The sequence below is a fragment of the Panthera onca genome, chromosome A2 (genome assembly GCF_046562875.1).
Source record: "Panthera onca isolate mPanOnc1 chromosome A2, mPanOnc1 haplotype 2, whole genome shotgun sequence".
NCBI lineage: Eukaryota > Metazoa > Chordata > Mammalia > Carnivora > Felidae > Panthera > Panthera onca.
In genome coordinates, this window is record NC_138340.1 from 163,090,243 (window position 1) to 163,114,776 (window position 24,534).

At 58.7% G+C, this 24,534-nt stretch overlaps 2 protein-coding genes across 4 annotated transcripts; both read left to right on the forward strand.

Moving 5' to 3' along the window:
• The first annotated feature begins 768 nt into the window (after positions 1-768).
• On the forward strand, positions 769-17,081 carry ABCB8 (ATP binding cassette subfamily B member 8). 3 transcript variants are annotated; one of them, XM_060633412.3, is made up of 17 exons: positions 772-959; positions 5,142-5,454; positions 5,823-5,978; positions 6,056-6,150; positions 6,284-6,389; positions 7,173-7,334; positions 7,434-7,519; positions 7,635-7,732; positions 8,013-8,118; positions 11,126-11,159; positions 11,360-11,496; positions 11,659-11,753; positions 11,931-12,064; positions 12,848-12,995; positions 14,355-14,605; positions 15,237-15,377; positions 15,967-17,081. In XM_060633412.3, exons 1-16 carry the CDS (start codon positions 865-867, stop codon positions 15,360-15,362), a joined length of 2,142 nt encoding a protein of 713 aa, XP_060489395.1. In that variant the 5' UTR covers positions 772-864; the 3' UTR covers positions 15,363-15,377; positions 15,967-17,081. The 3 variants fall into 3 exon arrangements, with proteins under 3 accessions (XP_060489397.1, XP_060489395.1, XP_060489394.1); XM_060633411.3 differs by having other exon boundaries at positions 15,237-17,081; XM_060633414.3 differs by lacking the exon at positions 5,142-5,454 and having other exon boundaries at positions 769-959; positions 15,237-17,081.
• A 1,629-nt stretch (positions 17,082-18,710) lies between these two features.
• On the forward strand, positions 18,711-23,487 carry ASIC3 (acid sensing ion channel subunit 3). Its single transcript, XM_078437543.2, has 12 exons — positions 18,711-18,970; positions 19,595-20,189; positions 20,930-21,080; positions 21,303-21,430; positions 21,587-21,788; positions 21,882-21,938; positions 22,040-22,187; positions 22,490-22,581; positions 22,710-22,789; positions 22,887-22,958; positions 23,130-23,188; positions 23,321-23,487. The coding sequence occupies exons 2-12, from the start codon at positions 19,656-19,658 to the stop codon at positions 23,397-23,399; spliced, it is 1,602 nt and encodes a 533-aa protein (XP_078293669.1). The 5' UTR covers positions 18,711-18,970; positions 19,595-19,655; the 3' UTR covers positions 23,400-23,487.
• The last annotated feature ends 1,047 nt before the right edge of the window (positions 23,488-24,534 follow it).

Consider the following 24,534-nt stretch of genomic DNA (forward strand, 5'->3'; position numbering starts at 1 on the left):
TACTCAGAAAGAAGTCATAGACCCATAGACCGTGGAGGGGCGGGGGGGGGGGGGGGGGGGGGGGAGGGTAACTATGCAAATTACACGGAAGAAATAAATAAGTGTTTAACGGAGGTGCAAAAGCTGGGAGGTGGGGTCCTTAGACAAGTCACCCTGACTGCCGTAAGAAGGCATCTGTGGGAAAGAAGGATGGGGGGGGGGGGGCGCCTCCATAAGCTATACGGGACCTCCACACTAGTGGTTCTCAATCGTTGAGTAGGCGGAGTGTATCAGAATCACCAAGATAATTTTTTTTCCAAATACACGTGGCTGCCATCCCCGGAGCTCTGATCTGTCTGGGAGAAAGGGATGCATCACATGGAACGCGCACATGTTTTGAAAAAATTCCCCAGGCCCCTTTGGGTCCCTTCGTTCCCTAGGACCAACACTCTATACTCCTTAGAAGTCCTGGGACATCTAGAGTCCGCCGGCAGCACCCATAGACCAGCAACCCCGAGGTCCCGGGTAACGCTGGCGCGTTACTACGGATAACCCCCGCGGTAGAGGGTCCCACGAAGCACGCGCTGCTTAAGTCACCCCAGGGCTGGCCCGGGCAGTAGGCGGAAAGCAATGCCCCACTTGCTCGGCCCCGCCCACAGCCGGGGGCGGGCGGATAGTCGGCTCTGTCCAATCACACTTCCAGAAGGAGAAGGACCGAAAAGGCTTTCTTCAATCACAGCTTGCGACGAGATTGATGCGTCTTTCCGCCAATCGTCGCCGAGGCGCGAGGGGGTTGTCGGGATGGGGGCCGGAGCCAACATGGAGCCCTCAATGGGATGAGGGTGAAGCTGCCGTTGCCGGCTGCTCCTGTGTTCACGTCCCATCATGTTGGTGCACTTATTTCGGGTCGGAATTCGGGGTGGCCCTGTCCCAGGCAGGCTGATACTACCCCTCCGCTTCCAGACATTCGCGGCCGTCAGGTAAAAAGTGACAAACCTACTGGGAGCGCGGGCCGTTGACCGGCTGGCGGGGCGTGGGGCCTGCCGGGACATGGAGTCCCGGGCTCGCGCGAGGCCTGCTGGAAGTTGTAGGCCGGCCCGGGGGTAGAATGTCACTCCCCAGGGATTGGCTTCAGTTATTTATAGCGACTACCTAGGTGCCAGCAGGAGACTCGGCCCGTCTGTATCCGCCTGTGGGCTGCGCGGAGGGAACGCTCTAGGTCGGTGACCACATCGGGTCCGTGCTTCCCACCAGAGGGCGCCAGGTGTCGAGCCTGGGTGCTGTTCCTGCCCCCTCCCTGTCCTCTTTCTTGGAATTGGTCTGGCAATTTGGACAAAAACTGTTAGTGTCCAGAGACATTTAGTGTTGGTGTTGCTCCCAAGATTCAATATGAGCTGAACAGAAATTGTTCCTAGATCTGGATGTTTTCAGCAGAGATTAAAAAAAAAAAAAAAATCTAGAAACACGTACATGTGTGTTTTTGTGTGTTTACACACGTTGGTCCTGAGAGAGAGACGCAGGTAGGAAACCAACGTGGACCCTGAAACTGCGACTTCAGTGTAACTGCTTTTAAGAAGGGATGGATTCCTTTCTGATCCTGGAGTGAATAACCTGTGGGCCAGGAAGGCAGCAGATTGGCAGGGGTGAGCTGATAGGGACTTGTGTCATTTTGAAAGCCCATCTGATTGAAAGAGGAGAAGAGCTGGGCCAAGCTGGAGCTAGAAGTACCGTTGCTGGGAAGTAATTTGCCAGTTCTTGGCAGTGACCAAGCCTTGCTTGGAGTCTTAGTTTGGAGGAGATGAGAGAAGCTGGAAAGTAACCATGGAGTCTTAGTTTGGAGGAGATGAGAGAAGCTGGAAAGTAACCATGGTAAATTATTAAAATGCTTGAAACACTCCTTAGGAAGAGAGTAAGGGTGTTGATATCATTTAAACCAGAGAGAAACCCGGAGAGAAACCTCAGATAATATGCAAGTATTTGTGTGCCCACGAGTGCAATGTCTTTCAAATGTGCAAGTCACAACACAGTAGATCAGAAAATGAACGTAGTGCGTAGGATCATGTAAAAGTGAATGTAATAGAGAGTGCCTAGTGAGCATGTGACTCTTGATCTCAGGGTCTGAGTTCAAGCCCCACGTTGAGTGTGGAGCCTACTTTTTAAAACAAGTGAATAGAGGGGAGCCTGGGTGGCTCAGTCGGTTAGGCGGCCGACTTCGGCTCAGGTCATGATCTCGCGGTCCGTGAGTTCGAGCCCCGTGTCGGGCTGTGTGCTGACAGCTCAGAGCCTGGAGCCTGTTTCAGATTCTGTGTCTCCCTCTCTCTGACCCTTCCCTGTTCATGCTCTGTCTCTCCCTGTCTCAAAAATAAATAAATAAAAATAAATAAATAAAACAAGTGAATAGAATAGAATACCCGCTTTAACATTAGGGAGAGTATTGTTTTGTGAAGCATTTCAATTTTGTGTGACCTGTGTTTATTGTACTGGGTGGCAATTTACAACATACTTCTTACTGTAGGCCTCAGTGAGTCTACAACTTGCAAACAATGCAGCAACAGGACAGGTCAGATTTTTCCCTTCTGCATTTCTTTTTTTTTTTTTTTTTAATGTTTTTATTTATTTTTGAGACAGAGACAGAGCATGAACGGGGGAGGGTCAGAGAGAGAGGGAGACACAGAATCTGAAGCAGGCTCCAGGCTCCGAGCTGTCAGCACAGAGCCCGACGCGGGGCTCGAACTCACGGACCGTGAGATCATGACCTGAGCCGAAGTCGGACACTTAACCGACTGAGCCACCCAGGGTCCCCTCCCTTCTGCATTTCTAACGAGGGCATGCACTCAACAAACATAACCATAACCGTTTGCTGAATATCTATTATGTACAAGAACTCTGCTAAGTGCTGGGGATGAATGTGGATAAGATAGAGCTTCCTGCCCTCGAGGAATATAAAGTCTCATGGGGAAATTGGACACTTACACTGGGCAGAAGGAAGATGAGCTTCTCTAAAATTTAGGGTAGACATAAAGTACACAGTGGAAAATGAGACATAAAAGCCAGGCATGTGGAATGGGGTGGAAGGAGGCATAACAGAGAGGACCCGGGCCTCCTTGAAACAAGGGAAAAATTAGGTGGAGTCTGCAGCTGGGAGCATCTGAGAATACAAAAGACCATCCGAATAAAGAAAAACCTCATTCTATTTATTCCTTTTTTTTTTTTTAATGTTTATTTATTTTGAGAGAGCGAGTGAATGCGTGCAAGCAGGGGAGGGGCAGAGAGAGGAGAGAAAATCCCAGTGCAGAGCTCAATGTCATGAACTGTGAGATTATGCATGACCTGAACTGTAATTATGAGTGGAATGTTTAACCCACTGAGCCACCCAAGTGACCCTTTTGTGTTGTTGTGTTTTTTTCTAATGTTTATTTATTTATTTTGAGAGAGAGATCGTACGAGGGGCAGAGAGAGAATCCCAAGCAGGTTCCGCGCTGTCAGCGCGGAGCCTGATGCAGGGCTTGATCTCACGAACCATGAGATGATGACCTGAGCCAAAATCAAAGGCCAGACGCTTAACTGACTGAGCCACCCAGGCGTCCCCGTATTCGTTTTTAAAAGCCTCTCCCCATCGATAACCTCATTTGAATCTTTGAACATCCCACCATTTACTCTTGGCCAAATAACTTCTGCTTGTAACAGGGTCCCCGTAGCCAGGCTTGCCCTTCTCCAGCCTTCTCCCCTCTGCTGTGATCTTTAAGATGTGGATTTGATTATGTCATACCTCAGCCTAAAAGCCACGAATGGTCCTCATTGCCCTCTAAAGTCCAGCTGTCCTATAAAAACTTCGATGCCTGTCCTGCCCATGTCTCCTCTCCCTTGTATTTCAGGTTCCAGCTCTTCCTTCTTTCGTACCTGCACATGTCCCAAACACGCTCCCTGCTGCCTACAGCTCTCCGCCACTTTATCCCCACCACCTTCACTTAGCCAGCTCCTTCCCATTCTCCCTCGGGTCTGGTCAGGAAGGCCTGTCCTGATGCCCTCACACAGGGAATTCGTGGTCTGTGCTCTGAGCACCTGCTGTTCCCCTTTTTACACTCAGCAAGCTTTGTCATTAGCTGTTAGTCCTTCTCACCATGAGGGTAGTTACATGGTCTGTTCTGTTGACCTCTTGTTTCCCGTGCCTCACAGCAGAGTGTGGGCACGCGGTAGGCTCTCTACCCGACATCACCGTGTATTGATACAGAAACTGCAGACCAGAGAAGGTGATTTGGGCCGGTCTGAGATGACAGGATACATTATTTGGATTGTTAATTTCTTTTTTCTCCTTCAGTTGATAGAGAGGGAGTGTGTCACCGTTTTTCTCCATACGCTGCCACATAAGCACTCGGGGCCTGGGAGGAGTCTGGGTGTTGGGGTGCAATGAACAGTGACCAGGGGTCAGAAGACACGGGGCCGGTCCAGGCCCTGCCACACCCAGCCTTGGGCACAGCACACGTGGCAGGCTAGAACAAGCCTGGATTCTGGAGTCACATAGCAGGGTTCCCCTCTTGTCCAGGTTCTGCTGCTTGGGGACAAATTATTCCAGCTCTCTCAGCCCCCGTGACATTCTCTTCCATCAAGTGAGAATAAGGGCATCTCCCTCCCAGGGAAGGGAGGATCAAACACAGCCGGACCATTGACTGGCAACACGGGGGCCACGTGGGCCAGGCATCGCCACTGCAAGCCAGCCCAGTGCCGGGTGTGGCCGGGGGGCACTCTCCTCTTGCCTCTCTGAACCAGATTCACTTAGGACCTCTGCTTCCTCAGCTGTAAAAGGAGTGCCTACAGACTAGCTGCCGTCCAGAGTGATGTCCCATGATCAGAAAGCACGTGGGTTGGAGATGGCCCCTGACCAGAGGGGTCCCTGGAGGCTGAGGGGGCCCAGCTGTCTGATGGCACGGCGAGAACACCTTTCCGACTCGGTTACCGACTATTGTCTTGCTCCTCAGCAACTTGGCCTCAATGTGTTTCTCTTAGAAACTGAGGTGCTAAAGAACAGCCCTGGGAGGGGTCGCGTAGGACCCTACGGAGGAAGAAATGCTGTCCAGAGGCCTCAGCCCAGAGCTGGCCTGATTGATTGCTCCCTTGAAGTTCACTTGGGGCCGTGAGCCATCGATGCCATTGTCTCCCTGCAGGTGCTCTGATGGCCGCCACAGCTCCTACCTCCTCAGGGCTGTGGCCCAGCTGCGCTCCCAACTCCGGGCTCACCTCCTTCGAGCGCCTCCAGCTCCCAGCCAAAGACCCTCTGCCTGGCGCTGGGTCGGGGGCATCCTTCTGGGCCCCGTGCTGTTGAGTAAGTGCCCCCGCCTCTGCCTTGTGGCGCTGTGTGAGGCAGAAGAGGCCCCTCCTGCCTGCTCCAGACCTTGTGTCGGGGATTCCCGCTTTAACTGGAAGCTCTTCTGGCAGTTTCTGCGCCCCCACCTGCTGGTCCTGGCGGCAGCCATCGTGGTGAGATGCCCCTCCCCTTTCGCCCACACCAGGGATAGGGAAGGACCCAGCCAGGGGTTTGCAGAAGCGCCAGCCGGAGCTGCACAGGGGCAGTTTGTCTGCCTCACCAAGTCTCAGGATAGACCTCAGGAAGCAGCAAGGGCTGGCTGCCTTAGGGACTGGAAGCCAAGGGATGCCAGGCGATCCCACACAGGGCAGCTGGCTGTGCAGGGTACAGGAATCCCCAGGCTCTGGCAGCCTGGGCTGGAACTCGAAGAAGCACACAGTTAGCCAAACATGAACAGCTGCAGGAGAGGGAGGGCCAAGGTCAGGGCCAGGGATGGGGAAGAATATGGCCCCCTCTAAATGTCTGCCCCTCCCTCCCCAAGCTGGCACTGGGTGCGGCCCTGGTGAATGTGCAGATCCCCCTGCTTCTGGGCCAGCTGGTGGAGATTGTGGCCAAGTACACAAGGGACCATGTGGGCAGCTTCCTGACTGAGTCCCGGAATCTCAGCACCTACCTGCTCATCCTCTATGGCATTCAGGTACAACAGGAGGGAGGGCCTGGGGGCACCCAAAGGAGCCTCCTGGGCGCCCCTGAGTGCCCCGGCCTCTCTCCCAGGGCCTGCTGACCTTCGGGTACCTGGTATTGCTGTCCCGCATCGGCGAGCGCATGGCCGTGGACATGCGGAGGGCCCTCTTCAGCAACCTGCTTCGGTACTGCCAGTGCAGGGTGCGGGCAGGGGGAACTGCTGGCCCCAGAAGTCTGGACAAATGTAGGGGCAGGGTCTTGTCCTAAACTAATGTCTCCTCTTCTCCCCAACCTACTGTACCCTTGACCTACCACCAGACAAGATATTGCTTTCTTCGATGCTAAAAAGACAGGGCAGCTGGTGAGCCGACTGACAGCTGATGTGCAAGAGTTTAAATCATCTTTCAAACTCGTCATCTCCCAGGTCAGTTCCCCAGGCCCCCCTGTGTGTATACACACACACACACACACACACACACACCCCAGTGTAGACACATCAGGCCAGCCCCACCCACCTTGCTGTTGGGCTCTGAGCCTAGGCTTGCACCAAGTGAGAAGCCTGCTGTCTGGTGAGGGTGTGGATGAGGGAGTGGGGAAGTTCACGGAAGGGAGGTACTGTGGTATCGTCCAAGGTCAGGACAGGCTGTTTCACTCCTGTTCTGAAATTCTACCTCCCCGGAAAACCTTCCCAAGGACTCAGACAAGAGCCTTTCTTGGACCGGCTTGCCAAGAGCAAAATTACCCTGGCCTGCCTTACCCCCAGAATGCCTGGCATGCTGACAAGTGTTAACGAGAACGGGTAAAGGCTTTTTACTGCATTACTGATGTCCTGTTCTCATCCACCCACATGGTCACTGTGGCTGCTGGGTCATGCCTCACACTGGCCCATAGCAGCCCCTGGGTGACATTCCTGCTTGATTCTTTTTTTTTTTCAGTTCCTAAAGCAAAAGGCAAAGCAAATTGGGATTTGTCTGGGGGAAGGAGGCTGTGGTCCATAGACATTCTCACCCAGGCCTTTCGTGCCTGGTAGGAGAGAAAGGGTCATGCTTTATGACTGGGTGGACTGCCGGTTGGCCTTCCAGGGTCAGACTCATGGCCTTGGCCTTGGGAAGCGGCCTTGGCCGCTGTAGCCAGTGGACCCTTGGTGAAGTCCCCGTGTCGTGGTGCTGATGCCAAACAGCCTTCCTGCGTCCCTTCTCTCCCCCAGGGACTGCGAAGCTGCACCCAGGTGGCTGGCTGCCTGGTGTCCCTGTCTATGCTGTCCCCCCGCCTCACGCTGCTGCTGATGGTGGCCACACCCATTCTTATGGGAGTTGGCACCCTAATGGGCTCAGCTCTCCGAAAGTTGTCTCGCCAGTGTCAGGAGCAGGTACCAGCATTCCTGCCATCCGTGCTTTCCCCGTTTCTGTCTGCCCCGCCATTCCTCCCCGTCCCCAAGCCAGCTGCCTACTTCCTGGACTCCTTGCAGATTGCAAGGGCGACAGGCGTAGCAGATGAGGCCCTGGGCAACGTTCGGACCGTGCGGGCCTTCGCCATGGAGCATCGGGAAGAGGAGTGAGTCCCAGACGGAGAGGAGCATGAAGCAGGGAGGACTCCCTGAATGCACCCCAGCAGCCCTGCACCCCAGCCCGGCTGCTTCCTGACAGCCGGGCTTGGCCTCTCTCCCCAGACGCTACGGAGCAGAGCTGGAGGGGTCCCGCTGTAAGGCAGAGGAGCTGGGCAGGGGCATCGCCTTGTTCCAGGGGCTCTCCAACATTGCCTTCAACTGTGAGTGAGCAAGTCCCCACCCGGGGTGTGGGCGCGCCCGTCACGGCTGGGGATGAGCTTGGAGCCGTGAAGGGCAGGTCCCAGCCAGGCAGGGGAGGGGCGGCTCTCCGCCTGCTTGATGTCCTTCAGACATCTGTAGGAGTGCCAGGTGCGTGAGTTCCACCACCACACATGCACACGTGTGCACACACACACACACACACACTCGTTTCCACACGAAACAGGTAGACGCTATTCCAGGCAGACGCCTTCCTGACCGTCTGTCCCTTTCCACACGCAGGCATGGTCTTAGGCACTCTGTTTATTGGGGGCTCCCTCGTGGCTGGACAGGAGCTGACAGGGGGAGACCTCATGTCCTTCCTGGTGGCCTCCCAGACGGTGCAGAGGTGAGTGTGAGGCTGTCCCCGTCCTGCAGGAGCCCTGCTGAGTGGAGGGACAGGGGTTGGTGGCCCGCCCCGGGGGCTGGCTGGGGAGAGTGCCCCCGTGCCATCCATGAGCACCCTGTAACCTGATTCACCGTCCGTACGCTCAGGAATGCAGCTGACATCTTCGGCCGCCTAAACGGTTCCGAAATTTCCGAGACAGCTTCTTAAAAAATTGGCCATTGTAGCAAAACACACGTAATGTCAAATTTACCATCTTAACTGTTTGGAAGCATAGAGTTTGTGCATCCGTTACCACCATCCGTCTCCCGCCCTTCGTGCTGCAGCACTGAAACCGCCTGTTAAATGCTGAGCCCCCACAACCCCTTCCCTCAGCCCCTGACAACCTCCACGTCTGTGATTTGCCCACTTTGGGTGCCTCACGTAAGTGAGATTGCACAGCGTTTGTCCTTTCGTGACGGGCCTATCTCACTCAGCGTAATATCTTCCAGGTTCGTCCATAGCGTAGCCTGTGTCAATTTCCTTCCTTTTTAAGGCCGAGTGAGATTCCACATATGGATAGACCGTCTTTGACATGCTCTTTACGAGCTCGCCTGCCATCCTCTCTGACCTTCCCAGGGCCAAGCGGCTCAGCCTCTCCCCTGCCCTTCCCAGCCTGGAGCTCACTGTGTTCGTTGTTCTGCGATCTACCTGCCCCACTGGGCCTGTCTGCCCAGACCTCTCGGCTCCCTTTGCTCAAAACCCCCAAGGCCTCCCCTTTCCTTTCTCTTCTGAGCTAAACGCTAGCAGTTTCTGCTGCAGTTTCTCATCATCTCCCCCCCACACCACATATGTGAGAGCACATAAAGCATAAGTAGATGTCATGATGAATAACAGAGGAGCAAATATGCTATAATAAATCATTGAAGAGCAGAGACCCGAATTACTGTCAAGCACGTCAAGAGAACAGACTCTCACCCCAAACACCCCTCCATGCCCCTTCCACATTGCTTCTGACACTCGTGGCCGGGCTCTGCATTGTGTCTTACTGCCTGTTTCCTACAGCGCCCCTCGTCATCAGCCTTGTTATTGTCCCAGGTAGACTGGAGCCAGTCTGAAGATGGGTTGGTAGAAAGGACTCCCATCCTTGGCCCCATTTGTGTCTGGTGCTCCCGTATCTGGGCCCATTCACACCTTCTCTGAAGTTCAGACCGTGGGTGGCCTCATCCCTCCTCCAGCCTGGGAACTGTTCCCTGGTAGCCTGGGGACCGAGAGGACTGTTGTAGAGGTGGGACTTGGCACAGACCCCAGGCTGGGCCCTGGCCTCGTGCTCTGGTCCTGAGGAGCCCGACAAACCCGCCTGGTTCCACGCACACAGTCACCATATGGCCCTCCACAGGCAGTGATGGGAAGGTCTCCCTTTCCCTACACCTCCCGAGTCTGGCCCTTCTCCATCAGGCTCCCCTTCGTCTGGGCCCCCACTTCCCTTTGTGGCCTGAGTTCCGACCCTTTCCTTTCCTCCCCACAGCACGGGCTAGCCAGTTAGCAGAGCTTTCTTACAAACAGAAAAGCCTAGGAAGTCCATCTATGCTGTCTCTCTCTCTGGCTGCTACACAGAGCTGCTCCCACAGCCACGGGCCTTAGGACTATCCTTTGTGGGGGGCCCTCCCCACGTGGAGATCCTTCACAACCCACCTTGGAGGAATTCGATCTATTTAGGAGGCTGATGTATTTCCTCCTGAGGTCCAGCAGGGCGAGGGAGGGGAGGGAGGCAGCCTCAACCTTTAGACCCCATCCTAGGTGTTCTTTTTGTGGCACTGGGTCTCTGGAGGAGACGGAGAGGTACCCAGACAGACCACAGTCAGGGCCAGGCCGCCTGGTCTACATCCAGGTCTGGACCTCACCAGGAATGGGCCGCCCCCCCCGCCAGGGCTCTCAGGGTTGCCTCCTGAGCTGTCTCTGAGAGCAAGGTCATCGCGCACCAACGAGTCATGTGCATCTGCTTTTTGGTTGCTGCCGGGCACCTCTGCCAGGCCCTAATGGCCTCCAGATCTCTTGTGGAGGATGTTCTCCCTTGTCGTCCACAGATAACTCACTGTCCTGGCTCTTCCTTGCTCGATGCCTCTCCACTCACTCTGGCAAATGCCAGTAACTCTGAGCCTGCCAGAACCATTTCCTTGCAGGCCCCTCCCTTCCTCACCCCTGGCGCTGGAAGAAGTGACTTTCCCGTTCAAGGCGCTCAGTCTTTTCCACTTCAAGGACCCACATGCACACTCAGACACGCGCACTGTCGCGGACTGGCCAGCCCGGTCAGGGGCCGGTGACTGAGAAGCATGACTCTCCACCTTCCAGCAGCCGACAGCCTTGCACGGCAGAGGAGGTGACCCACCCCTGGACAGAGACACACTCGCACCATGCCTTACACAGGGCAAGCCCGCGCTAGTGTCTCTATGGAACTTTGTTTTGGGGCCCATCCCCCACCCCCACATGCTCCAGGGTCTTCGAGTTCCTTCTTTCTCTGAAAGGATTAACATCCATTTTTCCACCTTAATTAGCCCTTGCTCCCCCAGGAGTCCACTGCACTAGAGCTGACCTTGCCCCATGGGCTTCGTGGCCCCGACCTGTTCACGGTGCTGGCGCTCTCCCTCGTGTTGTTGGTGCAGGCAGGCAGCGCAGAGCCCAGCTCCCCCGAGCCCCGTGCCTGCTTCCTGCGCCCATCTCCCCGGAGCCCCCAGGCCTGAGGTGGCAGACAGTTGTCAGCTTCATCTGGCCAAGGAGAGAACAAGGAGATAACGCGGTTCCAAGGAGAAGCGACCTGCCAGAGAACTATCTGGTGTTGCTGGATCCCAGGGCTCCTGCTGTCCCAGATTTCAGGAACATCCTCTGTGTTTGCCTTCAGGCTGCCCGTTTCCTAGCCTCACGCGCCACGTCCTCCGCCCCCATGCAGCCGAGACCCATACCCTTCCCTCTGGCACCAGCCTTCTCTGGGGCTCCTGTCCCCACTCTTTGAATCTTTCTCTCCTCCTCACAGGTCCATGGCCAACCTCTCTGTCCTGTTCGGCCAGGTGAGTGGCAGTCAGGGGGCGGGCCCCGTGGTGTGGACATCGGATCTGGGCTGGAGTCCTGTCAGCAACCAGCATCACCTGTGTGCTGCAGGAACCAGGTGTCAGGTGGAGGGGGTGTCAGGAGATGGGGCTACACTGCCAGCCTTGCCCTCAGACCTCACCCCTCCCTCACCTCGGACTTTAATTAACCCCCTCCCCAGGTGGTGCGGGGGCTCAGTGCGGGTGCCCGGGTGTTTGAGTACATGACTCTGAGCCCGTGCATTCCGCTGGCTGGGGGCTGCTGCATCCCCAGAGAGCACCTGCGCGGGGCTGTCACGTTCCACAACGTCTGCTTCAGGTCAGCGGCATCAGCGGGTGGGCACGGGGGCGTGAGGCCCTGTGGGTCCGTGTCTCCCTCTAAACGAGCCCCGCCTCGGGGTACAGTGAGACTCGAGCAGGGGCCAGGGCAGAAAGGGGCCAGGACCTGGTCTAACTAAGGATCTCCGTTGGCTCCTTCCAGTTACCCCTGCCGCCCCGGCTTCCAGGTGCTCGAAGACTTCAGCCTCACGCTGCCCCCTGGCAAGATCGTGGCCCTCGTGGGCCAGTCCGGCGGAGGTGAGAGGAACCCCCCGCCCTCCCACCCTAGGACCTTCCTTCCTACGGTTACCACTCAGAGTGGGGTGGGAGGAGGGGCCCCTTCACCTGTCACCGGGGGTCCCTCTTTCCTGGCAGAGCCTCCAGAAACCATGCCACCTCCCTGACCGCCCCGTGCCCCCAACCCCAATTCCCCAGGAAAGACCACGGTGGCTTCCCTGCTCGAGCGCTTCTACGACCCCACGGCTGGCGTAGTGACCCTGGATGGGCGGGACCTGCGAACCCTCGATCCCTCCTGGCTCCGAGGCCAGGTCATCGGCTTCATCAGCCAGGTGGGAAGCGTGTCTCCAACTTGCAGACGCCGTCTGTCTTTTCTCGCGGTCCTTACTGCACCTGGGCCTTTCCCCTTCTTCCTCCCTCCCGCCCACTTCACCCCTGCTCTCTTTGTGGGGCGGGAGTAGGGGGCTGAGGCCTTCCTGACTGGCTCCCCAGCGGTCATGGGATCTGGGGCTTGCCCTCCCCAGCCCGCCGCAGCTCTGCCCTTGCCTCCCTGGGGCAGGAACTCTGCTCCTCCCTTACTGCCATCCAACCAGGTGCAGTGGGACCCTATTTTAGGACCCCTGGGTCCTCTGACAAACGTGTGGTGTTCAGAAGGTCTAGAGACCCCCGCCCCTGACTAAGCAAGCCCCTGTGGCCCCACCCTGAAGCCCTCGGCCCCACTTCTTTCCTTCTGTGTGAGGTGGTGCCCCCCAGCGAGGGTCCACCCACCTCCCGTGATTGGATAAAGAGGGCACTCTCACCAACCCACCACTGCAGAGAAAGCTAGAATGAACACCCCCTTCTTCCCCATCTCTCCCAAGAGGAGAGGCTTTTCCAGGCCAGCTGGCCCAGCCACCTCCCCATCCCACTCCTGAGGGACCCTGTGCCCTGCAGGGAGCTCGGCCTCTCCCCACTTTGACGGATCTCTCTTTTCTTATCGGACTTGTAACTTTGAATTGCCCCTACCTGCCTTGCAAGAGGCCAGTTCCGGTGTGGCCAAAATCACCTTTTTGCACCCCTCCGGGGTTTGGGGCAAAGTCAGAATGTCCCATGTGGACCCACCCCGCCACCCGCAGGAGCCAGTCCTGTTCGGAACGACGATCATGGAGAACATCCGTTTTGGGAAGCTGGGTGCCTCGGATGAAGAGGTTTACGCAGCTGCCCGGGAGGCCAATGCCCACGAGTTCATCACCAGCTTCCCCGAGGGCTACAACACCATAGTCGGTGAGTCCCGGGGACAGTGTTCTGCTTGGATCTGCCAGGCCTCCGTGAACATGCCACAGGGACACAGGCCTGGCATCAGGGAAGGCTAGGTCCATGGCCGAGGGGGGCAGACACAGGTCTGTGGTTCAACCACACGTAGGCTGCAGAGACGGGGATGCCTCAAAAAGTGTAGGCGCAGGACCCGGCCAGGGACACTTGCAAGGGGTCTGTGGTGTCAGGGACCTTCAGAGCTTCCCAGCGGCCTCCACGTCCTAAGACGGGACCAGAAGCACTGGACCGCTAATCTTCTCGTAATTCCTTGTGCTTCGGGCTCCTGTTTCATTCCTGCCCTTTTGTTCCTTAATTTAAAAGCGTTTCCGTCTAGTTACCCACAGGGATTGATGTGACTGAACAGGTCTCCCTTCTGACCTACCCAGAGAAGGGCTTTCGTGGTTCTGGGACGTTGCAGTGTTGCAGCCTTACACTAGAATATTCACATTGCGGCTCGCAGCTTTGTGCATTCACAAAGGGGTCTTTTTTTCAACCTCTGGGGCCATGTTTATCACCCCCAGTCCTTGGCTCTGTTGCAGAATGTTCCGGCACGTCTCAAGGTGTAGGCATATCTGGGGTTCTTGGCGCATCTTGAAACTTAGGCCTCAGTCTGGCTGAGCTTCAGGGGTGGCACCACCCCTGTCTTTAGCCATCATCCATGCTCTATTACTGATCCAGCCCATTCTGGTCACCACCCAGAGTCCACACTCCCCCGACTGGAGGTGCTGTGCCCACACCTCTCGAGAGGCACCTTCCTTGTACCTGTGACCCCAGCACACTAGCAGGCTCATCTGGGGCTTTAGTCTGCCCTTGCTGACCTCTGACCACCGTCCCCATGGTGCTGTTTTTCACTCCCAGGCTGCCCCCTCTGCTGTTTTCCTGTGAGCATGGTAGACCCCAAGTGGGGTCTTCCCAGAATGCCCCATGGCAGGCCGTCACTACACTCCAGGGCCCACATCTGGGTCGTGGACGTCCCCAGGGTGGCGGAGACCCAGCAGGCCAGGAGAAGGCAGCTGGAGCCACAGGCCCAGGCATGGCTCTGAGACCCCACCCCGGTGTGGGAGGGGCACTGGGTGTCTCCAGGGTGCACTGAATCCCGAGTGTGCGCCCCTCCTGCTGTCTGGTGTGAGTGCACGTGTGCGTTTGCACAGGGTTATGGGATCAGGATGCTGACCCATCCGAGGCAGGCGAATGCGCATGGTGCAAGGTGGTGAGCCTGAGGGACCAGATGGAAAGTTCCAGACGGCCCAGGTGCCCCTTTGTAGGGCCGCCCCCAAGTGCAGAGCTGAAGATCGCTTCAAGGCCCTGCCCTGTCCCCTTCCTCCCCAGGTGAGCGGGGTGCAACCCTGTCTGGTGGCCAGAAGCAGCGCCTAGCCATTGCCCGTGCCCTCATCAAGCAGCCCACGGTGCTGATCCTGGACGAGGCAACCAGCGCACTAGACTCAGAGTCCGAGCGGGTCGTGCAGGAGGCCCTGGACCGCGCCAGCGCTGGCCGCACGGTGTTGGTCATCGCACACCGGCTCAGCACCGTGCGTGGGGCCCACCACATCGTCGTCATGGCCCACGGCCAAGTCTGTGAGGTCAGCTGGGGGCCAGGCAGTGGGTTGGGACAGTTTCAGCCGTGGACGCAGTGGAAAGAGTGGCTCAGCTGTGAGGGTCTGGCCTGGCCCTGGGAGCCTGGGGCGTATTCTGGAAGCAACACGCTGTGTGGATTCAGGAATTCCTGCCCTGGCCTCCCAGGGCCCGTTTCTTCCACTGTCCCGTGGGGTAGTAGAACTACCTCATGACTCCCAGAACCGAAGGGAAGGGACTCAGAGAAGTGTGGAGCGCTAGGGAGAAGGGGCCTAGGAGCTGAGGTATAGCAGAGGCAGCACCAGGGACCCTGGTGAGGGGCTGGCCGGGAGCTGTTCTCCACAGGCTGGTCTGCAGCAAGGCCGGGAGGCTGCATGAGGCCCGGCCCCCAGCTCCCAGCTGCTCACTCAAGTGAAAGCTGGAGTCTCTGGGTTCCATAAGGGAGATGCTCTTCCAAAACCCAGCTAAGCAGGGAGACGGCACTAGCGAGTTCAGACGTGCCAGTGCTCTGGGGTCATAGTGTCTCCAGGAGGGACGATGGCTGAGAGGACAGTGAGCTCGATGGCTGATAAGAAGCCAGCCCTCCTAGGGCTGTGAACTGGGTTGGGGTGACCATCTGCCCCTCCTTCCTCTCTCCAGGTGGGAACCCACGAAGAGCTCCTAAAGAAGGGTGGGCTCTATGCGGAGCTCATCCGGAGACAGGCCCTGGATGTCCCAGCTCCCGAGATGCCCAGAGGCCCCAGGAACCGCCACCCCAAGTCCTGAGAGCAGCTGTTTAAGGTCTGGTTGCCGCCGAGCATCGGCACCCAGTACTGGGGCTCGGCTCAGGGGAGCTCCCAGGGACCAAACACCCAGGAAGACCAGTGCGCTGGGGTGTGGGCTGCTGCTCCCCTGCTCACAATGCAACCTGGGACTCTCGCTGAGCTGGAGGCGGGGAGGTCGGGACCACTCCCTCTGCCCCCCGCCCCCGTTTCCCCCTCCTGCCTACCTCTCGCCTGCCAGAGCCATGAGTCATTAGGCTGCACAGAAGAGGCAGAGTCCCCAGCCCCCTGCTCTGTTCCCTCCCTCCCTCTGCCCAGATCCTCCCAGCCCCTCTCAGGAACCCTGCCAAGTATCCCCCTACCTGATAGCCTAAAGGCTTCCGGCCCCACCTCTGTACAAATCAGGGGTTCACACTGGGGTTCCCCATACCCGTGCCAGGACCTCACTGTCCTAGCCTGACTCCCCTCTCTCCTCTCTGAGAGGAGAGGCCTCTCTGAGCCCTGGGGGAAGGAACCCGCCCCTTGGGCCAGCCCCTCGAACCCACAGTCCCCATCCTGAGAACAGCTTCCCCTCCTCCCTGCTCCGTGAATAATGGTCCTTTTTCTAGATTTCATCCCCCCCTCCCATTCCCGTCCAGCGGAACAAGTGCCCCACATGCCTCCAGCCCCTGGGAAGGGGGAGAAGGGGCAGGGCATGCCATGGTCTGTTCCTCAAGGAGCTTCCGGCTCACCAAGCCATCGCAGCCCTGCCCTGGCCCCGTGCACCTCGTCTCCGTCACCCTGTGAGATTGTGGACAGCCCCTTTACATGAGGACACCCAGCCCTGAAGGAGACTAAGGAGCCGACATACCCCAGGCTCCAGCCACAGGGGTCGTATGGTGCTGGTGGTCACCAAACCTCTAGGGAGAAGTTGATACTTTGCCCCCAGGCTGACAAAACACAAAATCAGTTGGACAGGCAGTGCCCTGCGTCAGGGGCGGCAGTGGTGAGTAGGACCAGCAGAGCCCGCTGTAGCCGGAGGTCAGCCTGGAAGAAGCAGCAGTGGCTCAGGTGTGAGTGCAGGAGGCCCCGCAGCCTCTTCTGGGTGTGGCCTAGGAGCAGATGCTCCTCTGGGACAAAGCACCTGAAATGTCCGTGGGCCACAGCCACCCTGGCTTGATACCTGCTTCCTTACGGATCAGAGGTCACTGCCGGGGCGGCCACAGCCCAGGGGGGCAGCGCGTGGGCTGGCTCTGGGTTGCTTTGCCCCTAAACGCCCACCCAGGAGGCACAGCCCAGAGCCAGCCTCTGCTCCCAGCCAGGTCCACGGCGGCCTGCCAGACCCCTCCCAGGGAGAGAGAGCAGACAAGCTCCTGCTCCCCCAGCTCCAGCCCCAGCCCCCCAGAGACCCCTCCTGACGCCAGACTCCGGTCTCTCTGGACCTCTTCAGGGCGGCCTCTCCAAATCCCAGCCCCCCCACCCCCCAACCCAGGGAAGTAGTGAGGTCTGTGGCGGGCCTTGAGCCGGAAGGTTGTGCGGTCAGCCTCACGCTCGCCACGTGGCCTCAGCCTCAACCTTGGCTCCGGCGACTATTCAACGTGGGTCGTAAGCCTGGCAATACCTCATCCTGAGAGTTTGTTTTAAGAGTTGAAACGGGATGATCTGTGGTAAAGTACTTAAAACTCCCAGTGCCACAGCCTCGGGAGCTGGTCACGTGTACAATAAAGTGTTGTTCACTCCCTGCTTCCAAGATCCGTGTATCATGTGCCGCACACCTGCCATGGGCGTGAGGATGTCCCCGCCCCCCGTGAAAGTCTTGTCAGGAGGACAGACAGGTGGACAGGTGACGACAGCACAGCATGATCATGGTCCATTGGTGCACTGCGTTTCTTCCACTCACGGCCAGGAGCCCGCCAGAGTGAGCCCAGCGGCCTCAAGTGAAATAAGCTTCAGTAAATAAATTAGTGGAGGTAAACCTGTGTTCTCCCAGGCCTACCGTACAGCGTCTCCCCATTCCCGGTACACGGACAGGTGAACATTTACTTCACCAAATGCGGGGCTGGACACCAGGCCCTGGCCATCCTCCTTGGGGGGGTGTCTGGGCTGACCCCACTCCTACCCCCCCCCGCCCTCAGCCGCCAGGCTCTCCTGCTGTCCTTTGTCCCCATGCCTTGGATCAGCACGACACATTTGGCCCACTGCAGGCCAGTAGGTACCAGCCTTTCGGACCGCCGCTCTACTTCCTGGAGGTGTCTGTCTTCTCCAGCTGCTGAGAGTCCTGCCCTGGCCGCCCCGTCGTCTCCTCTGGATCATCGGCAGCATCTTCAGTCAAATGTACCAGCTCTGCCCTCTCAAGGCTGGCATTGCCATGCCATGCTGGGCACTGTGGCCCGGGGCACCCCAGCTGGGTCAGGGGCACTGTATCTCTTCCTTTAGAAAAGCTCCCCTGCAGGGGCACCCAGCTGGCTCCGTGGGTAGAACATGTGACTTTTGATCTCAGCGTCATGAGTTCAAGCCCCATGTTAGGCACGGAGCCTACTTAAAAAAAAAGAAGGAGAAGAGGGGCACCTGGGTGGCTCAATCAGTTAAGCGTCCAACTTTGGCTCAGGTCATGATCTCATGGTTTGTGAGTTCAAGCCCTGCATCGGGCTCTGTGCTGACCGCTCAGAGCCTGGAGCCTGCTCCGGTTTTTGTGACTCCCCCTCTCTGTGTGTCTCCCCTCCCCTGCTCACCCTTTCTCCCTCTCCCTCAGAAATAAATAAACATTTAAAAATTAAAAAACAGGGGCGCCTGGGTGGCGTAGTCGGTTAAGCGTCCGACTTCAGCCAGGTCACGATCTCGCGGTCCATGAGTTCGAGCCCCGCATCAGGCTCTGGGCTGATGGCTCAGAGCCTGGAGCCTGTTTCCGATTCTGTGTCTCCCTCTCTCTCTGCCCCTCCCCTGTTCATGCTCTGTCTCTCTCTGTCCCAAAAATAAATAAAAAACGTTGAAAAAAAAAATTAAAAGTAAAAAACAAAAAACCCCGCCCCGCCCACTCCTGCAAAACAGGCACACTGCCCACCATGATACAGGTGTGCAAAATGGTAGAATTCCCACAGTGGGGAGTTTTGTGGTATCTACCAAATTATCCATTCAGCTGCCTCTTGACCCAGCAGTTCTATTTCTGGGAATTTACAACCATGCAATGGTATTGAGAGCACCATTGTTTACAATGGAAGACGAAACCCCCAGTGTTCATCAATGGGAGTGTGAGTAGATAAAACTTGGTCCGCCCACACAGTGGAATAGAATGCATCCATTTAAAAAATGGGGAAGCTTTCCAGGTACAGGTATTCCAGTCTCCAGAATGTTTTTAAGTGAAAAAAAAAAAAAAAGCGAAATTCTAGGGCACCCGTGTTCCCCCGGAGAGTGCCGCAGTCACTGTGGCAGAGGCCAGCCTCAGGAGGGCCTCAGCGTGGGGAGGTGGGAAGAGGACACTCCGACCACTCCGGGACTTGAGACCTGCAGAGACTCTGGCCACGCGGCGTAGGCTGCTGGGGGCTCGAATCTGCCGACGCCAAACTTCCCACCACTTTCCAGCCTGGTCAAGAGCCAACTCCTCTCTTTGTGAAGGAGCAAATTATCCCAAGTGAGGTTAGTGGGAAGGGAGGAGAGACAAAAGGAGGGACGGACCGGGCCGAGGGTCAGCAACTGACCCTCCACCCAACCGCAAGGGCCGCAGCTGGGAACCTAGAGGGCCATTAAGGCACCCCCAGCCCCGACATCTCTCCAGACTCCCTTCAAGCCCTACCCGGGATTGCTGTGGTTTTCCGCTGGCGCCTCTGGCCTCCACAGCCACGCCCCTCCCCCCCAACACGCTGCACTAATGGCTCAGCCTGGGGCCCCAGGGACCTTCCCTGCCCCCCAGACTGCTCTGCGGGCCCCCTTGCCCCCTCACTGCTGAAACCCAATCCTCTGCGGCAGCCCTGGCTCCGCAGAGCAGCCTCCAGCAGAGCGGCCCCTGCCTCCCAAGTCGGCTGCGCCCTACCTGGCCTCTCCTGCAGAGCCCCCGGCCCAGCGCTGAGCCTAGTGGAGCCCCGGCTGGTTCCTTTGAGACAGCCGAGCCGAACCTGCCTGGCCAGTGCCTTCCCGCTTCTTGGTTTGGGCCCCTCTCCCCACTCTCTCCTCCCCTCTCCTTCCCTGCAGTGACCCCTGCCCGGCCCCCCAAATCCTCAGTCCCTCCCAGTCCTCGGACTGACCCTCTTTCCTCTCTCCAAGTCCCTGCAGCCTGATCGCCAATCCCCAGCCCTCTCGGTGTCCCCCACCCTGGACCTCAGCCATGAAGCCCCATCCTGGGCCAGAGGAGGCCCAGCGGCCAGCTTCGGACATCCGCGTGTTCGCCAGCAGCTGCACGATGCATGGGCTGGGCCACGTCTTCGGCCCTGGGGGCCTGACGCCTCGCCGAGGGCTCTGGGCCGCAGCCGTGCTCCTGTCGCTGGCCGCCTTCCTCTACCAGGTGGCTGAGAGGGTGCGCTACTACGGGGAGTTCCACCATGAGACAGCCCTGGACGAGCGCGAAAGCCACCGGCTCACCTTCCCCGCCATCACCCTGTGCAACATCAACCCACTGCGCCGCTCGCGCCTCACGCCCAACGACCTGCACTGGGCCGGGCCCGCGCTGCTGGGCGTGGAGCCCGCTGAGCATGCCGCCTTCCTGCGCGCCCTGGGCCGGCCCCCCGCGCCCCCCGGCTTCATGCCCAGTCCCACCTTCGACATGGCTCGACTGTACGCCAGGGCCGGACACGCCCTGGAGGAAATGCTGCTGGATTGCCGCTACCGAGGCTGGCCGTGCGGTCCCGAGAACTTCACCGTGGTGAGCTGGCTGCCGGCCCGGCCTACCAGGGACCCGGCCAGTCCCTGCCCAGGACCCGCAATTCCCCCAGGCTTGCTGGCCCAGGCTCCTCCTAAGCTAGGGGACCTTCACACCTGTGCCGGGGATCCTTTCCTTCCCAGCCGGGCGACGGGCTCCACACCCCACCAGTGCCTTTCTGTCCAGCCCAGGAGACAGCCCTCCTTGGGGACCCCTGCCTGCCATTCAGCTGGACTGCAATGTACAAGGTCATGCCTTCCAGCACAGGGCACTCACTGGGGCTGGCTCTGGGCCCGAGCTCTGGTCTGTGGAGCCCCTGCCCCTGGGGCCTGGGGGGAATCTAGTGGGGCCGTTCTAGAGCAGAACGCTCTCCTGCCTGGGGGAGTGGGCTTGTCTTCCCTCTGCCTCTCCAACATTCTGCCAGTCCTGGAGGAGGGCAATTGAGACCCACTTCCTTTCTTGCCATCCTCTGAAGACACACTTGTCCTACAGGCTGTGCCCTGGGCTGGGGGGCTGGGGGGCTGAGGAAGGGGGAGGAGGGGCTGCGGTGATGGGAGCCCACAAGGGTCCAACTAGCTGTGCTGGTAAGTGGGAGGGGCCGGGGGCACTGAGATGTGGGTTCCGTGTTCAAAGAGACCACATAGAGGATGGGGAGGGGAGAGGTCTCATGTTTGCCTGGGGGAAAGAGCTGGCTGGGCTCCTTGTCCCCTGGTGAGCTCTGTCCCCCGTCTGCTCACCCACAGATCTTCACCCGGATGGGTCAGTGCTACACCTTTAACTCGGGCGCGGATGGGGCAGAACTGCTCACCACTCCCAAGGGCGGCATGGGCAACGGGCTGGAGATCATGCTGGATGTGCAGCAGGATGAGTATCTGCCCGTGTGGAGGGACATGGGTATGGGGGCACCCGTGTCAGGCTGGAGGGGTGGCAGAGATGGTGTACAAAAGGCTCTGGGAAGGAGAGGAGGCGCTGGGAAGGGCCCCAGAGGAGTACATCCTTTCCTGTGAAGGGGGGGGGCGGGGGCAGGCAGGGTTGGCCAGTCACATCCTGGGGCAAGCTGTCTGCAGCAGGGGGGCTCCTGGGACACAGGCGTCAGGGTCCCCCTTTCCCCTGCAGAGGAGACCCCATTTGAGGTGGGGGTCCGAGTGCAGATCCACAGCCAGGAGGAGCCGCCCACCATCGACCAGCTGGGCTTCGGGGCAGCCCCCGGCTACCAGACCTTCGTGTCCTGCCAGCAACAGCGAGTATCCTCACGGGTTTTTCCAACCCCTTCCTTCAGCCGCAACATCTCAGACCATCCCAGGGGCCTCCAGCCCTCGGCATGCTGTCTCGGTGACCACTCACATTGCACCTGGTCGCCCCACTTCTCCCCGAAGCCTCCTTAACCTGACCAACTACAGCTGAGCTTCCTGCCACCACCCTGGGGTGACTGCAGCTCCGCACCTCTGGACCCCGACTTTGAGCCGGAACCTTCTGGTCCCCTAGGTCCTCCCAGCCCCAGCCCAGGCCCCCAAGCCCCCTACAGTCTGATGGGGTGTCGCCTGGCCTGTGAGGCCCGCTATGTGGCTCGGAAGTGTGGCTGCCGAATGATGCATATGCCAGGTAAGGAGCTGGTGGGGGCGGAGGCGGGGGTCCAGGTACGGCGAAGGGGCCTGGGAGCGGCTCCTGAAGCGGTCTCCTCCCCCACCACGCCAGGCGGGGCGCCAGTGTGCAGCCCCCAGCAATACAAGGACTGCGCGGACCCGGCCCTGGGTAAGGGGTAGACCTCCCCCGCGTCCCCACCCCCCCTCGGCTCCGGCCCCCGGACTCGCCGGCCGGGTGGCCCTGACTCAGGTGACTGTGGTGGCCCTTAGACGCCATGCTGCGGAAGGACGCGTGCACCTGCCCCAACCCCTGCGCCAGCACGCGCTACGCCAAGGAGCTCTCCATGGTGCGGATCCCGAGCCGCGCCGCCGCCCGCTACCTGGCCCGGAAACACAACCGCAGCGAGGCCTACATCGTGTGAGTCGGGCCATCCGGGACCAGACCGGGCAGGGTCGGGGGAAGGGCGGGGGCACCCTCCCGCGGGCGAGCCTTCGTGCGCACACCCGGGTGCAAGCCCAGCTTGTACATCATCGCGGGGCTCCTGGGACTCTGGCCAAGCTGTTTAACCTTTGTGATAGCATCTCTTCTGCAAACGGGGCCGTGACACCCGTCCCGGGGCTCTGAAGAGGAGTCACAGACGGGAGATCACACACCTCTCTCCTGCCAGCAGCTATCACCTGGGGGTGTCCAGCGAGCTTTCTTGGCCTCTTTTCCTCCAGAGAGAACGTGCTCGTGCTGGACATCTTCTTTGAGGCCCTCAACTATGAGACCGTGGAGCAGAAAAAGGCCTATGAAGTGTCAGAACTGCTCGGTGTGTGTGTGTGTGTGTGTGTGTGTGTGTGTGTGTGCGCGCGCGCTTGCGCGCAGGTCATCCAGAAGTCTGGGGAGGTGTGGGTTTGGCAGGTGGCTGTAAGCTGATGGGTAACCTGGTCTCCACAGGCGACATTGGGGGCCAGATGGGGCTGTTCATCGGGGCCAGCCTGCTCACCATCCTTGAGATCCTGGACTACCTCTGTGAGGTGGGCCTGAGCCCCAGCTGGGGGAGGGGGAAGGAATCAGTGCATAAGATCCAGGAGAAGGTATGCAATGGCCGCTTCCCCCACTGCTTGCCCCCAGGTGTTCCAAGACAGGGTCCTGGGATACTTCTGGAACCGGAAGCACTCCCAAAGGCACTCTAGCACCAATCTGGTAACAAACCCTTCTTCCTTCTTTGTCATCTCCAATGTCTTCCCCCGAAGCCTAGAACACCATCCCTACCCAGCTGAGGAAAGAATGGTGGGGGAGGAGCGTGCAGTGACTTTGGCTGGTCCTGGGAGGGAGGACTCCTCCCCACCTCTGACCCTCTCCCTCCTCCCACAGCTTCAGGAACGGCTGGGCAGCCATGGAACCCAAGTTCCCCACCTCAGCCTGGGCCCCAGGTAACAAGAAATGGCTCCCTATTTCAAGGGAGGAGGGGCAGGTCCAGTCTAGGGGGTGACACCGAGGTTCAGGAGGGGAGGGCAGTGGGAACAAGGCCTCCTGTCCCAGCGCAGTGGTCTGGGTCTCACCAGGCCCCCCACCCCTCCCTGTGCCGTCACCAAGACTCTGTCTGCCTCTCACCGCACCTGCTACCTCGTCACACGGCTCTAGACCTGGCATCTGTGTCTTCCGGGCTGCACCTTGACATCTTGGACGGGCCCAGCCTGCACATGTCTCTGCCCTCTTCATCCCAAATAAAGTTCTAGTGCGTCAGCCTCAGCTGTTTCTCTCACAGCCAGACTAGTCAGGCTAAGGACAAAAAAGACCTCCGTCCACCAACCTCCAGTGGACAGCGTCTGAGATGCAGGTGGGTCCCAGTCAACCACCACAAATCTCTCTGGGCGAAAAGAGTAGTGAGAGGGCGTCCTCCCGTTGCACCTCAGCATGAAGGAGTTTATCGAAATGACATCTCAGAGAGAAAGGAGCCCAAAGCCAGGTATCAAGGCAAAGAGGACTCAGCGGGAGGACAGTTATGTTCAGGGCACACAAGGGAATAGTTGAAGAAGGCTCTGACCCAGAGCCTGGCAAGAAGTGGGGGGCAGGGAGAGGACAGAGGGTGTGTAGCCACTTCCAAGAACACAAGCTGCTGTCTGCCTTAGATCATGACTCTTTTCTCACGTTTGGGACCAAGCACCAGCACACCACCTGTCTCCATGGGAACTGCTCTGCATCTCCAACCTTCCCAAAGAGCAGAAGGTCCCAGCTTGAGATGGTGGAGGGAGGCCTTCCCTTCCCACTCCTGCCAGTAAGAAGACATCCTGGCCCCAGCTACAGCCCCGTCCCTGCTCTTTCTCTGTACCTCAAATATTGGAAAACTGACAAGGGGGCAGGGGAAGGAATGTTCCTCGTCTAACCGCATCTTTGGATCCCTGCTGTCCCAGCCTATCAGCCTGGGTATGGGGGGTAGGGGGGTGGGGGTGAAGGGAAAGATGGGGAGGTACACGTGGGGTATGGAGAGCCGTGAAGAAAGGCCCCGCCCTTTTCTCCCCATTCTGGTGCAGGCCCATCCTTACTCTGACACTGGCTGCCAGCATAAGCACACGTGCGGGGGTGGTACTGCCCCGAGCCCAGGGGCCAGGGGTGGGGGGCGGTGCCCCCAGCCCCCAAGTGTCAGGCCACTCAGAGTAGTGGAGCAAAGGCTGGACCACTGGGCTGGGTCTGCGCCAGAAGCAAGGCCGGAGAGGGCGGTAAAACAGAGACCCCTGCCCAAGCCCACCCGCCTCTCAGAGCCACTCCACCACATCAG

What these genes read in the sequence shown, in the direction of transcription:
- ABCB8 (XM_060633411.3), top strand. Translation starts at nt 865, where the DNA reads ATGTTGGTGCACTTATTTCGGGTCGGAATTCGGGGTGGCCCTGTCCCA. An exon ending in TCAAACTCGTCATCTCCCAG is followed by an intron (nt 6,390 to 7,172) that starts GTCAGTTCCCCA and finishes TCTCTCCCCCAG; the next exon opens with GGACTGCGAAGCTGCACCCA. An exon ending in GGGCTACAACACCATAGTCG is followed by an intron (nt 12,996 to 14,354) that starts GTGAGTCCCGGG and finishes CTTCCTCCCCAG; the next exon opens with GTGAGCGGGGTGCAACCCTG.
- ASIC3 (XM_078437543.2), top strand. Translation starts at nt 19,656, where the DNA reads ATGAAGCCCCATCCTGGGCCAGAGGAGGCCCAGCGGCCAGCTTCGGAC. An exon ending in GTCCCGAGAACTTCACCGTG is followed by an intron (nt 20,190 to 20,929) that starts GTGAGCTGGCTG and finishes GCTCACCCACAG; the next exon opens with ATCTTCACCCGGATGGGTCA. An exon ending in CTGCGCGGACCCGGCCCTGG is followed by an intron (nt 21,939 to 22,039) that starts GTAAGGGGTAGA and finishes GGTGGCCCTTAG; the next exon opens with ACGCCATGCTGCGGAAGGAC.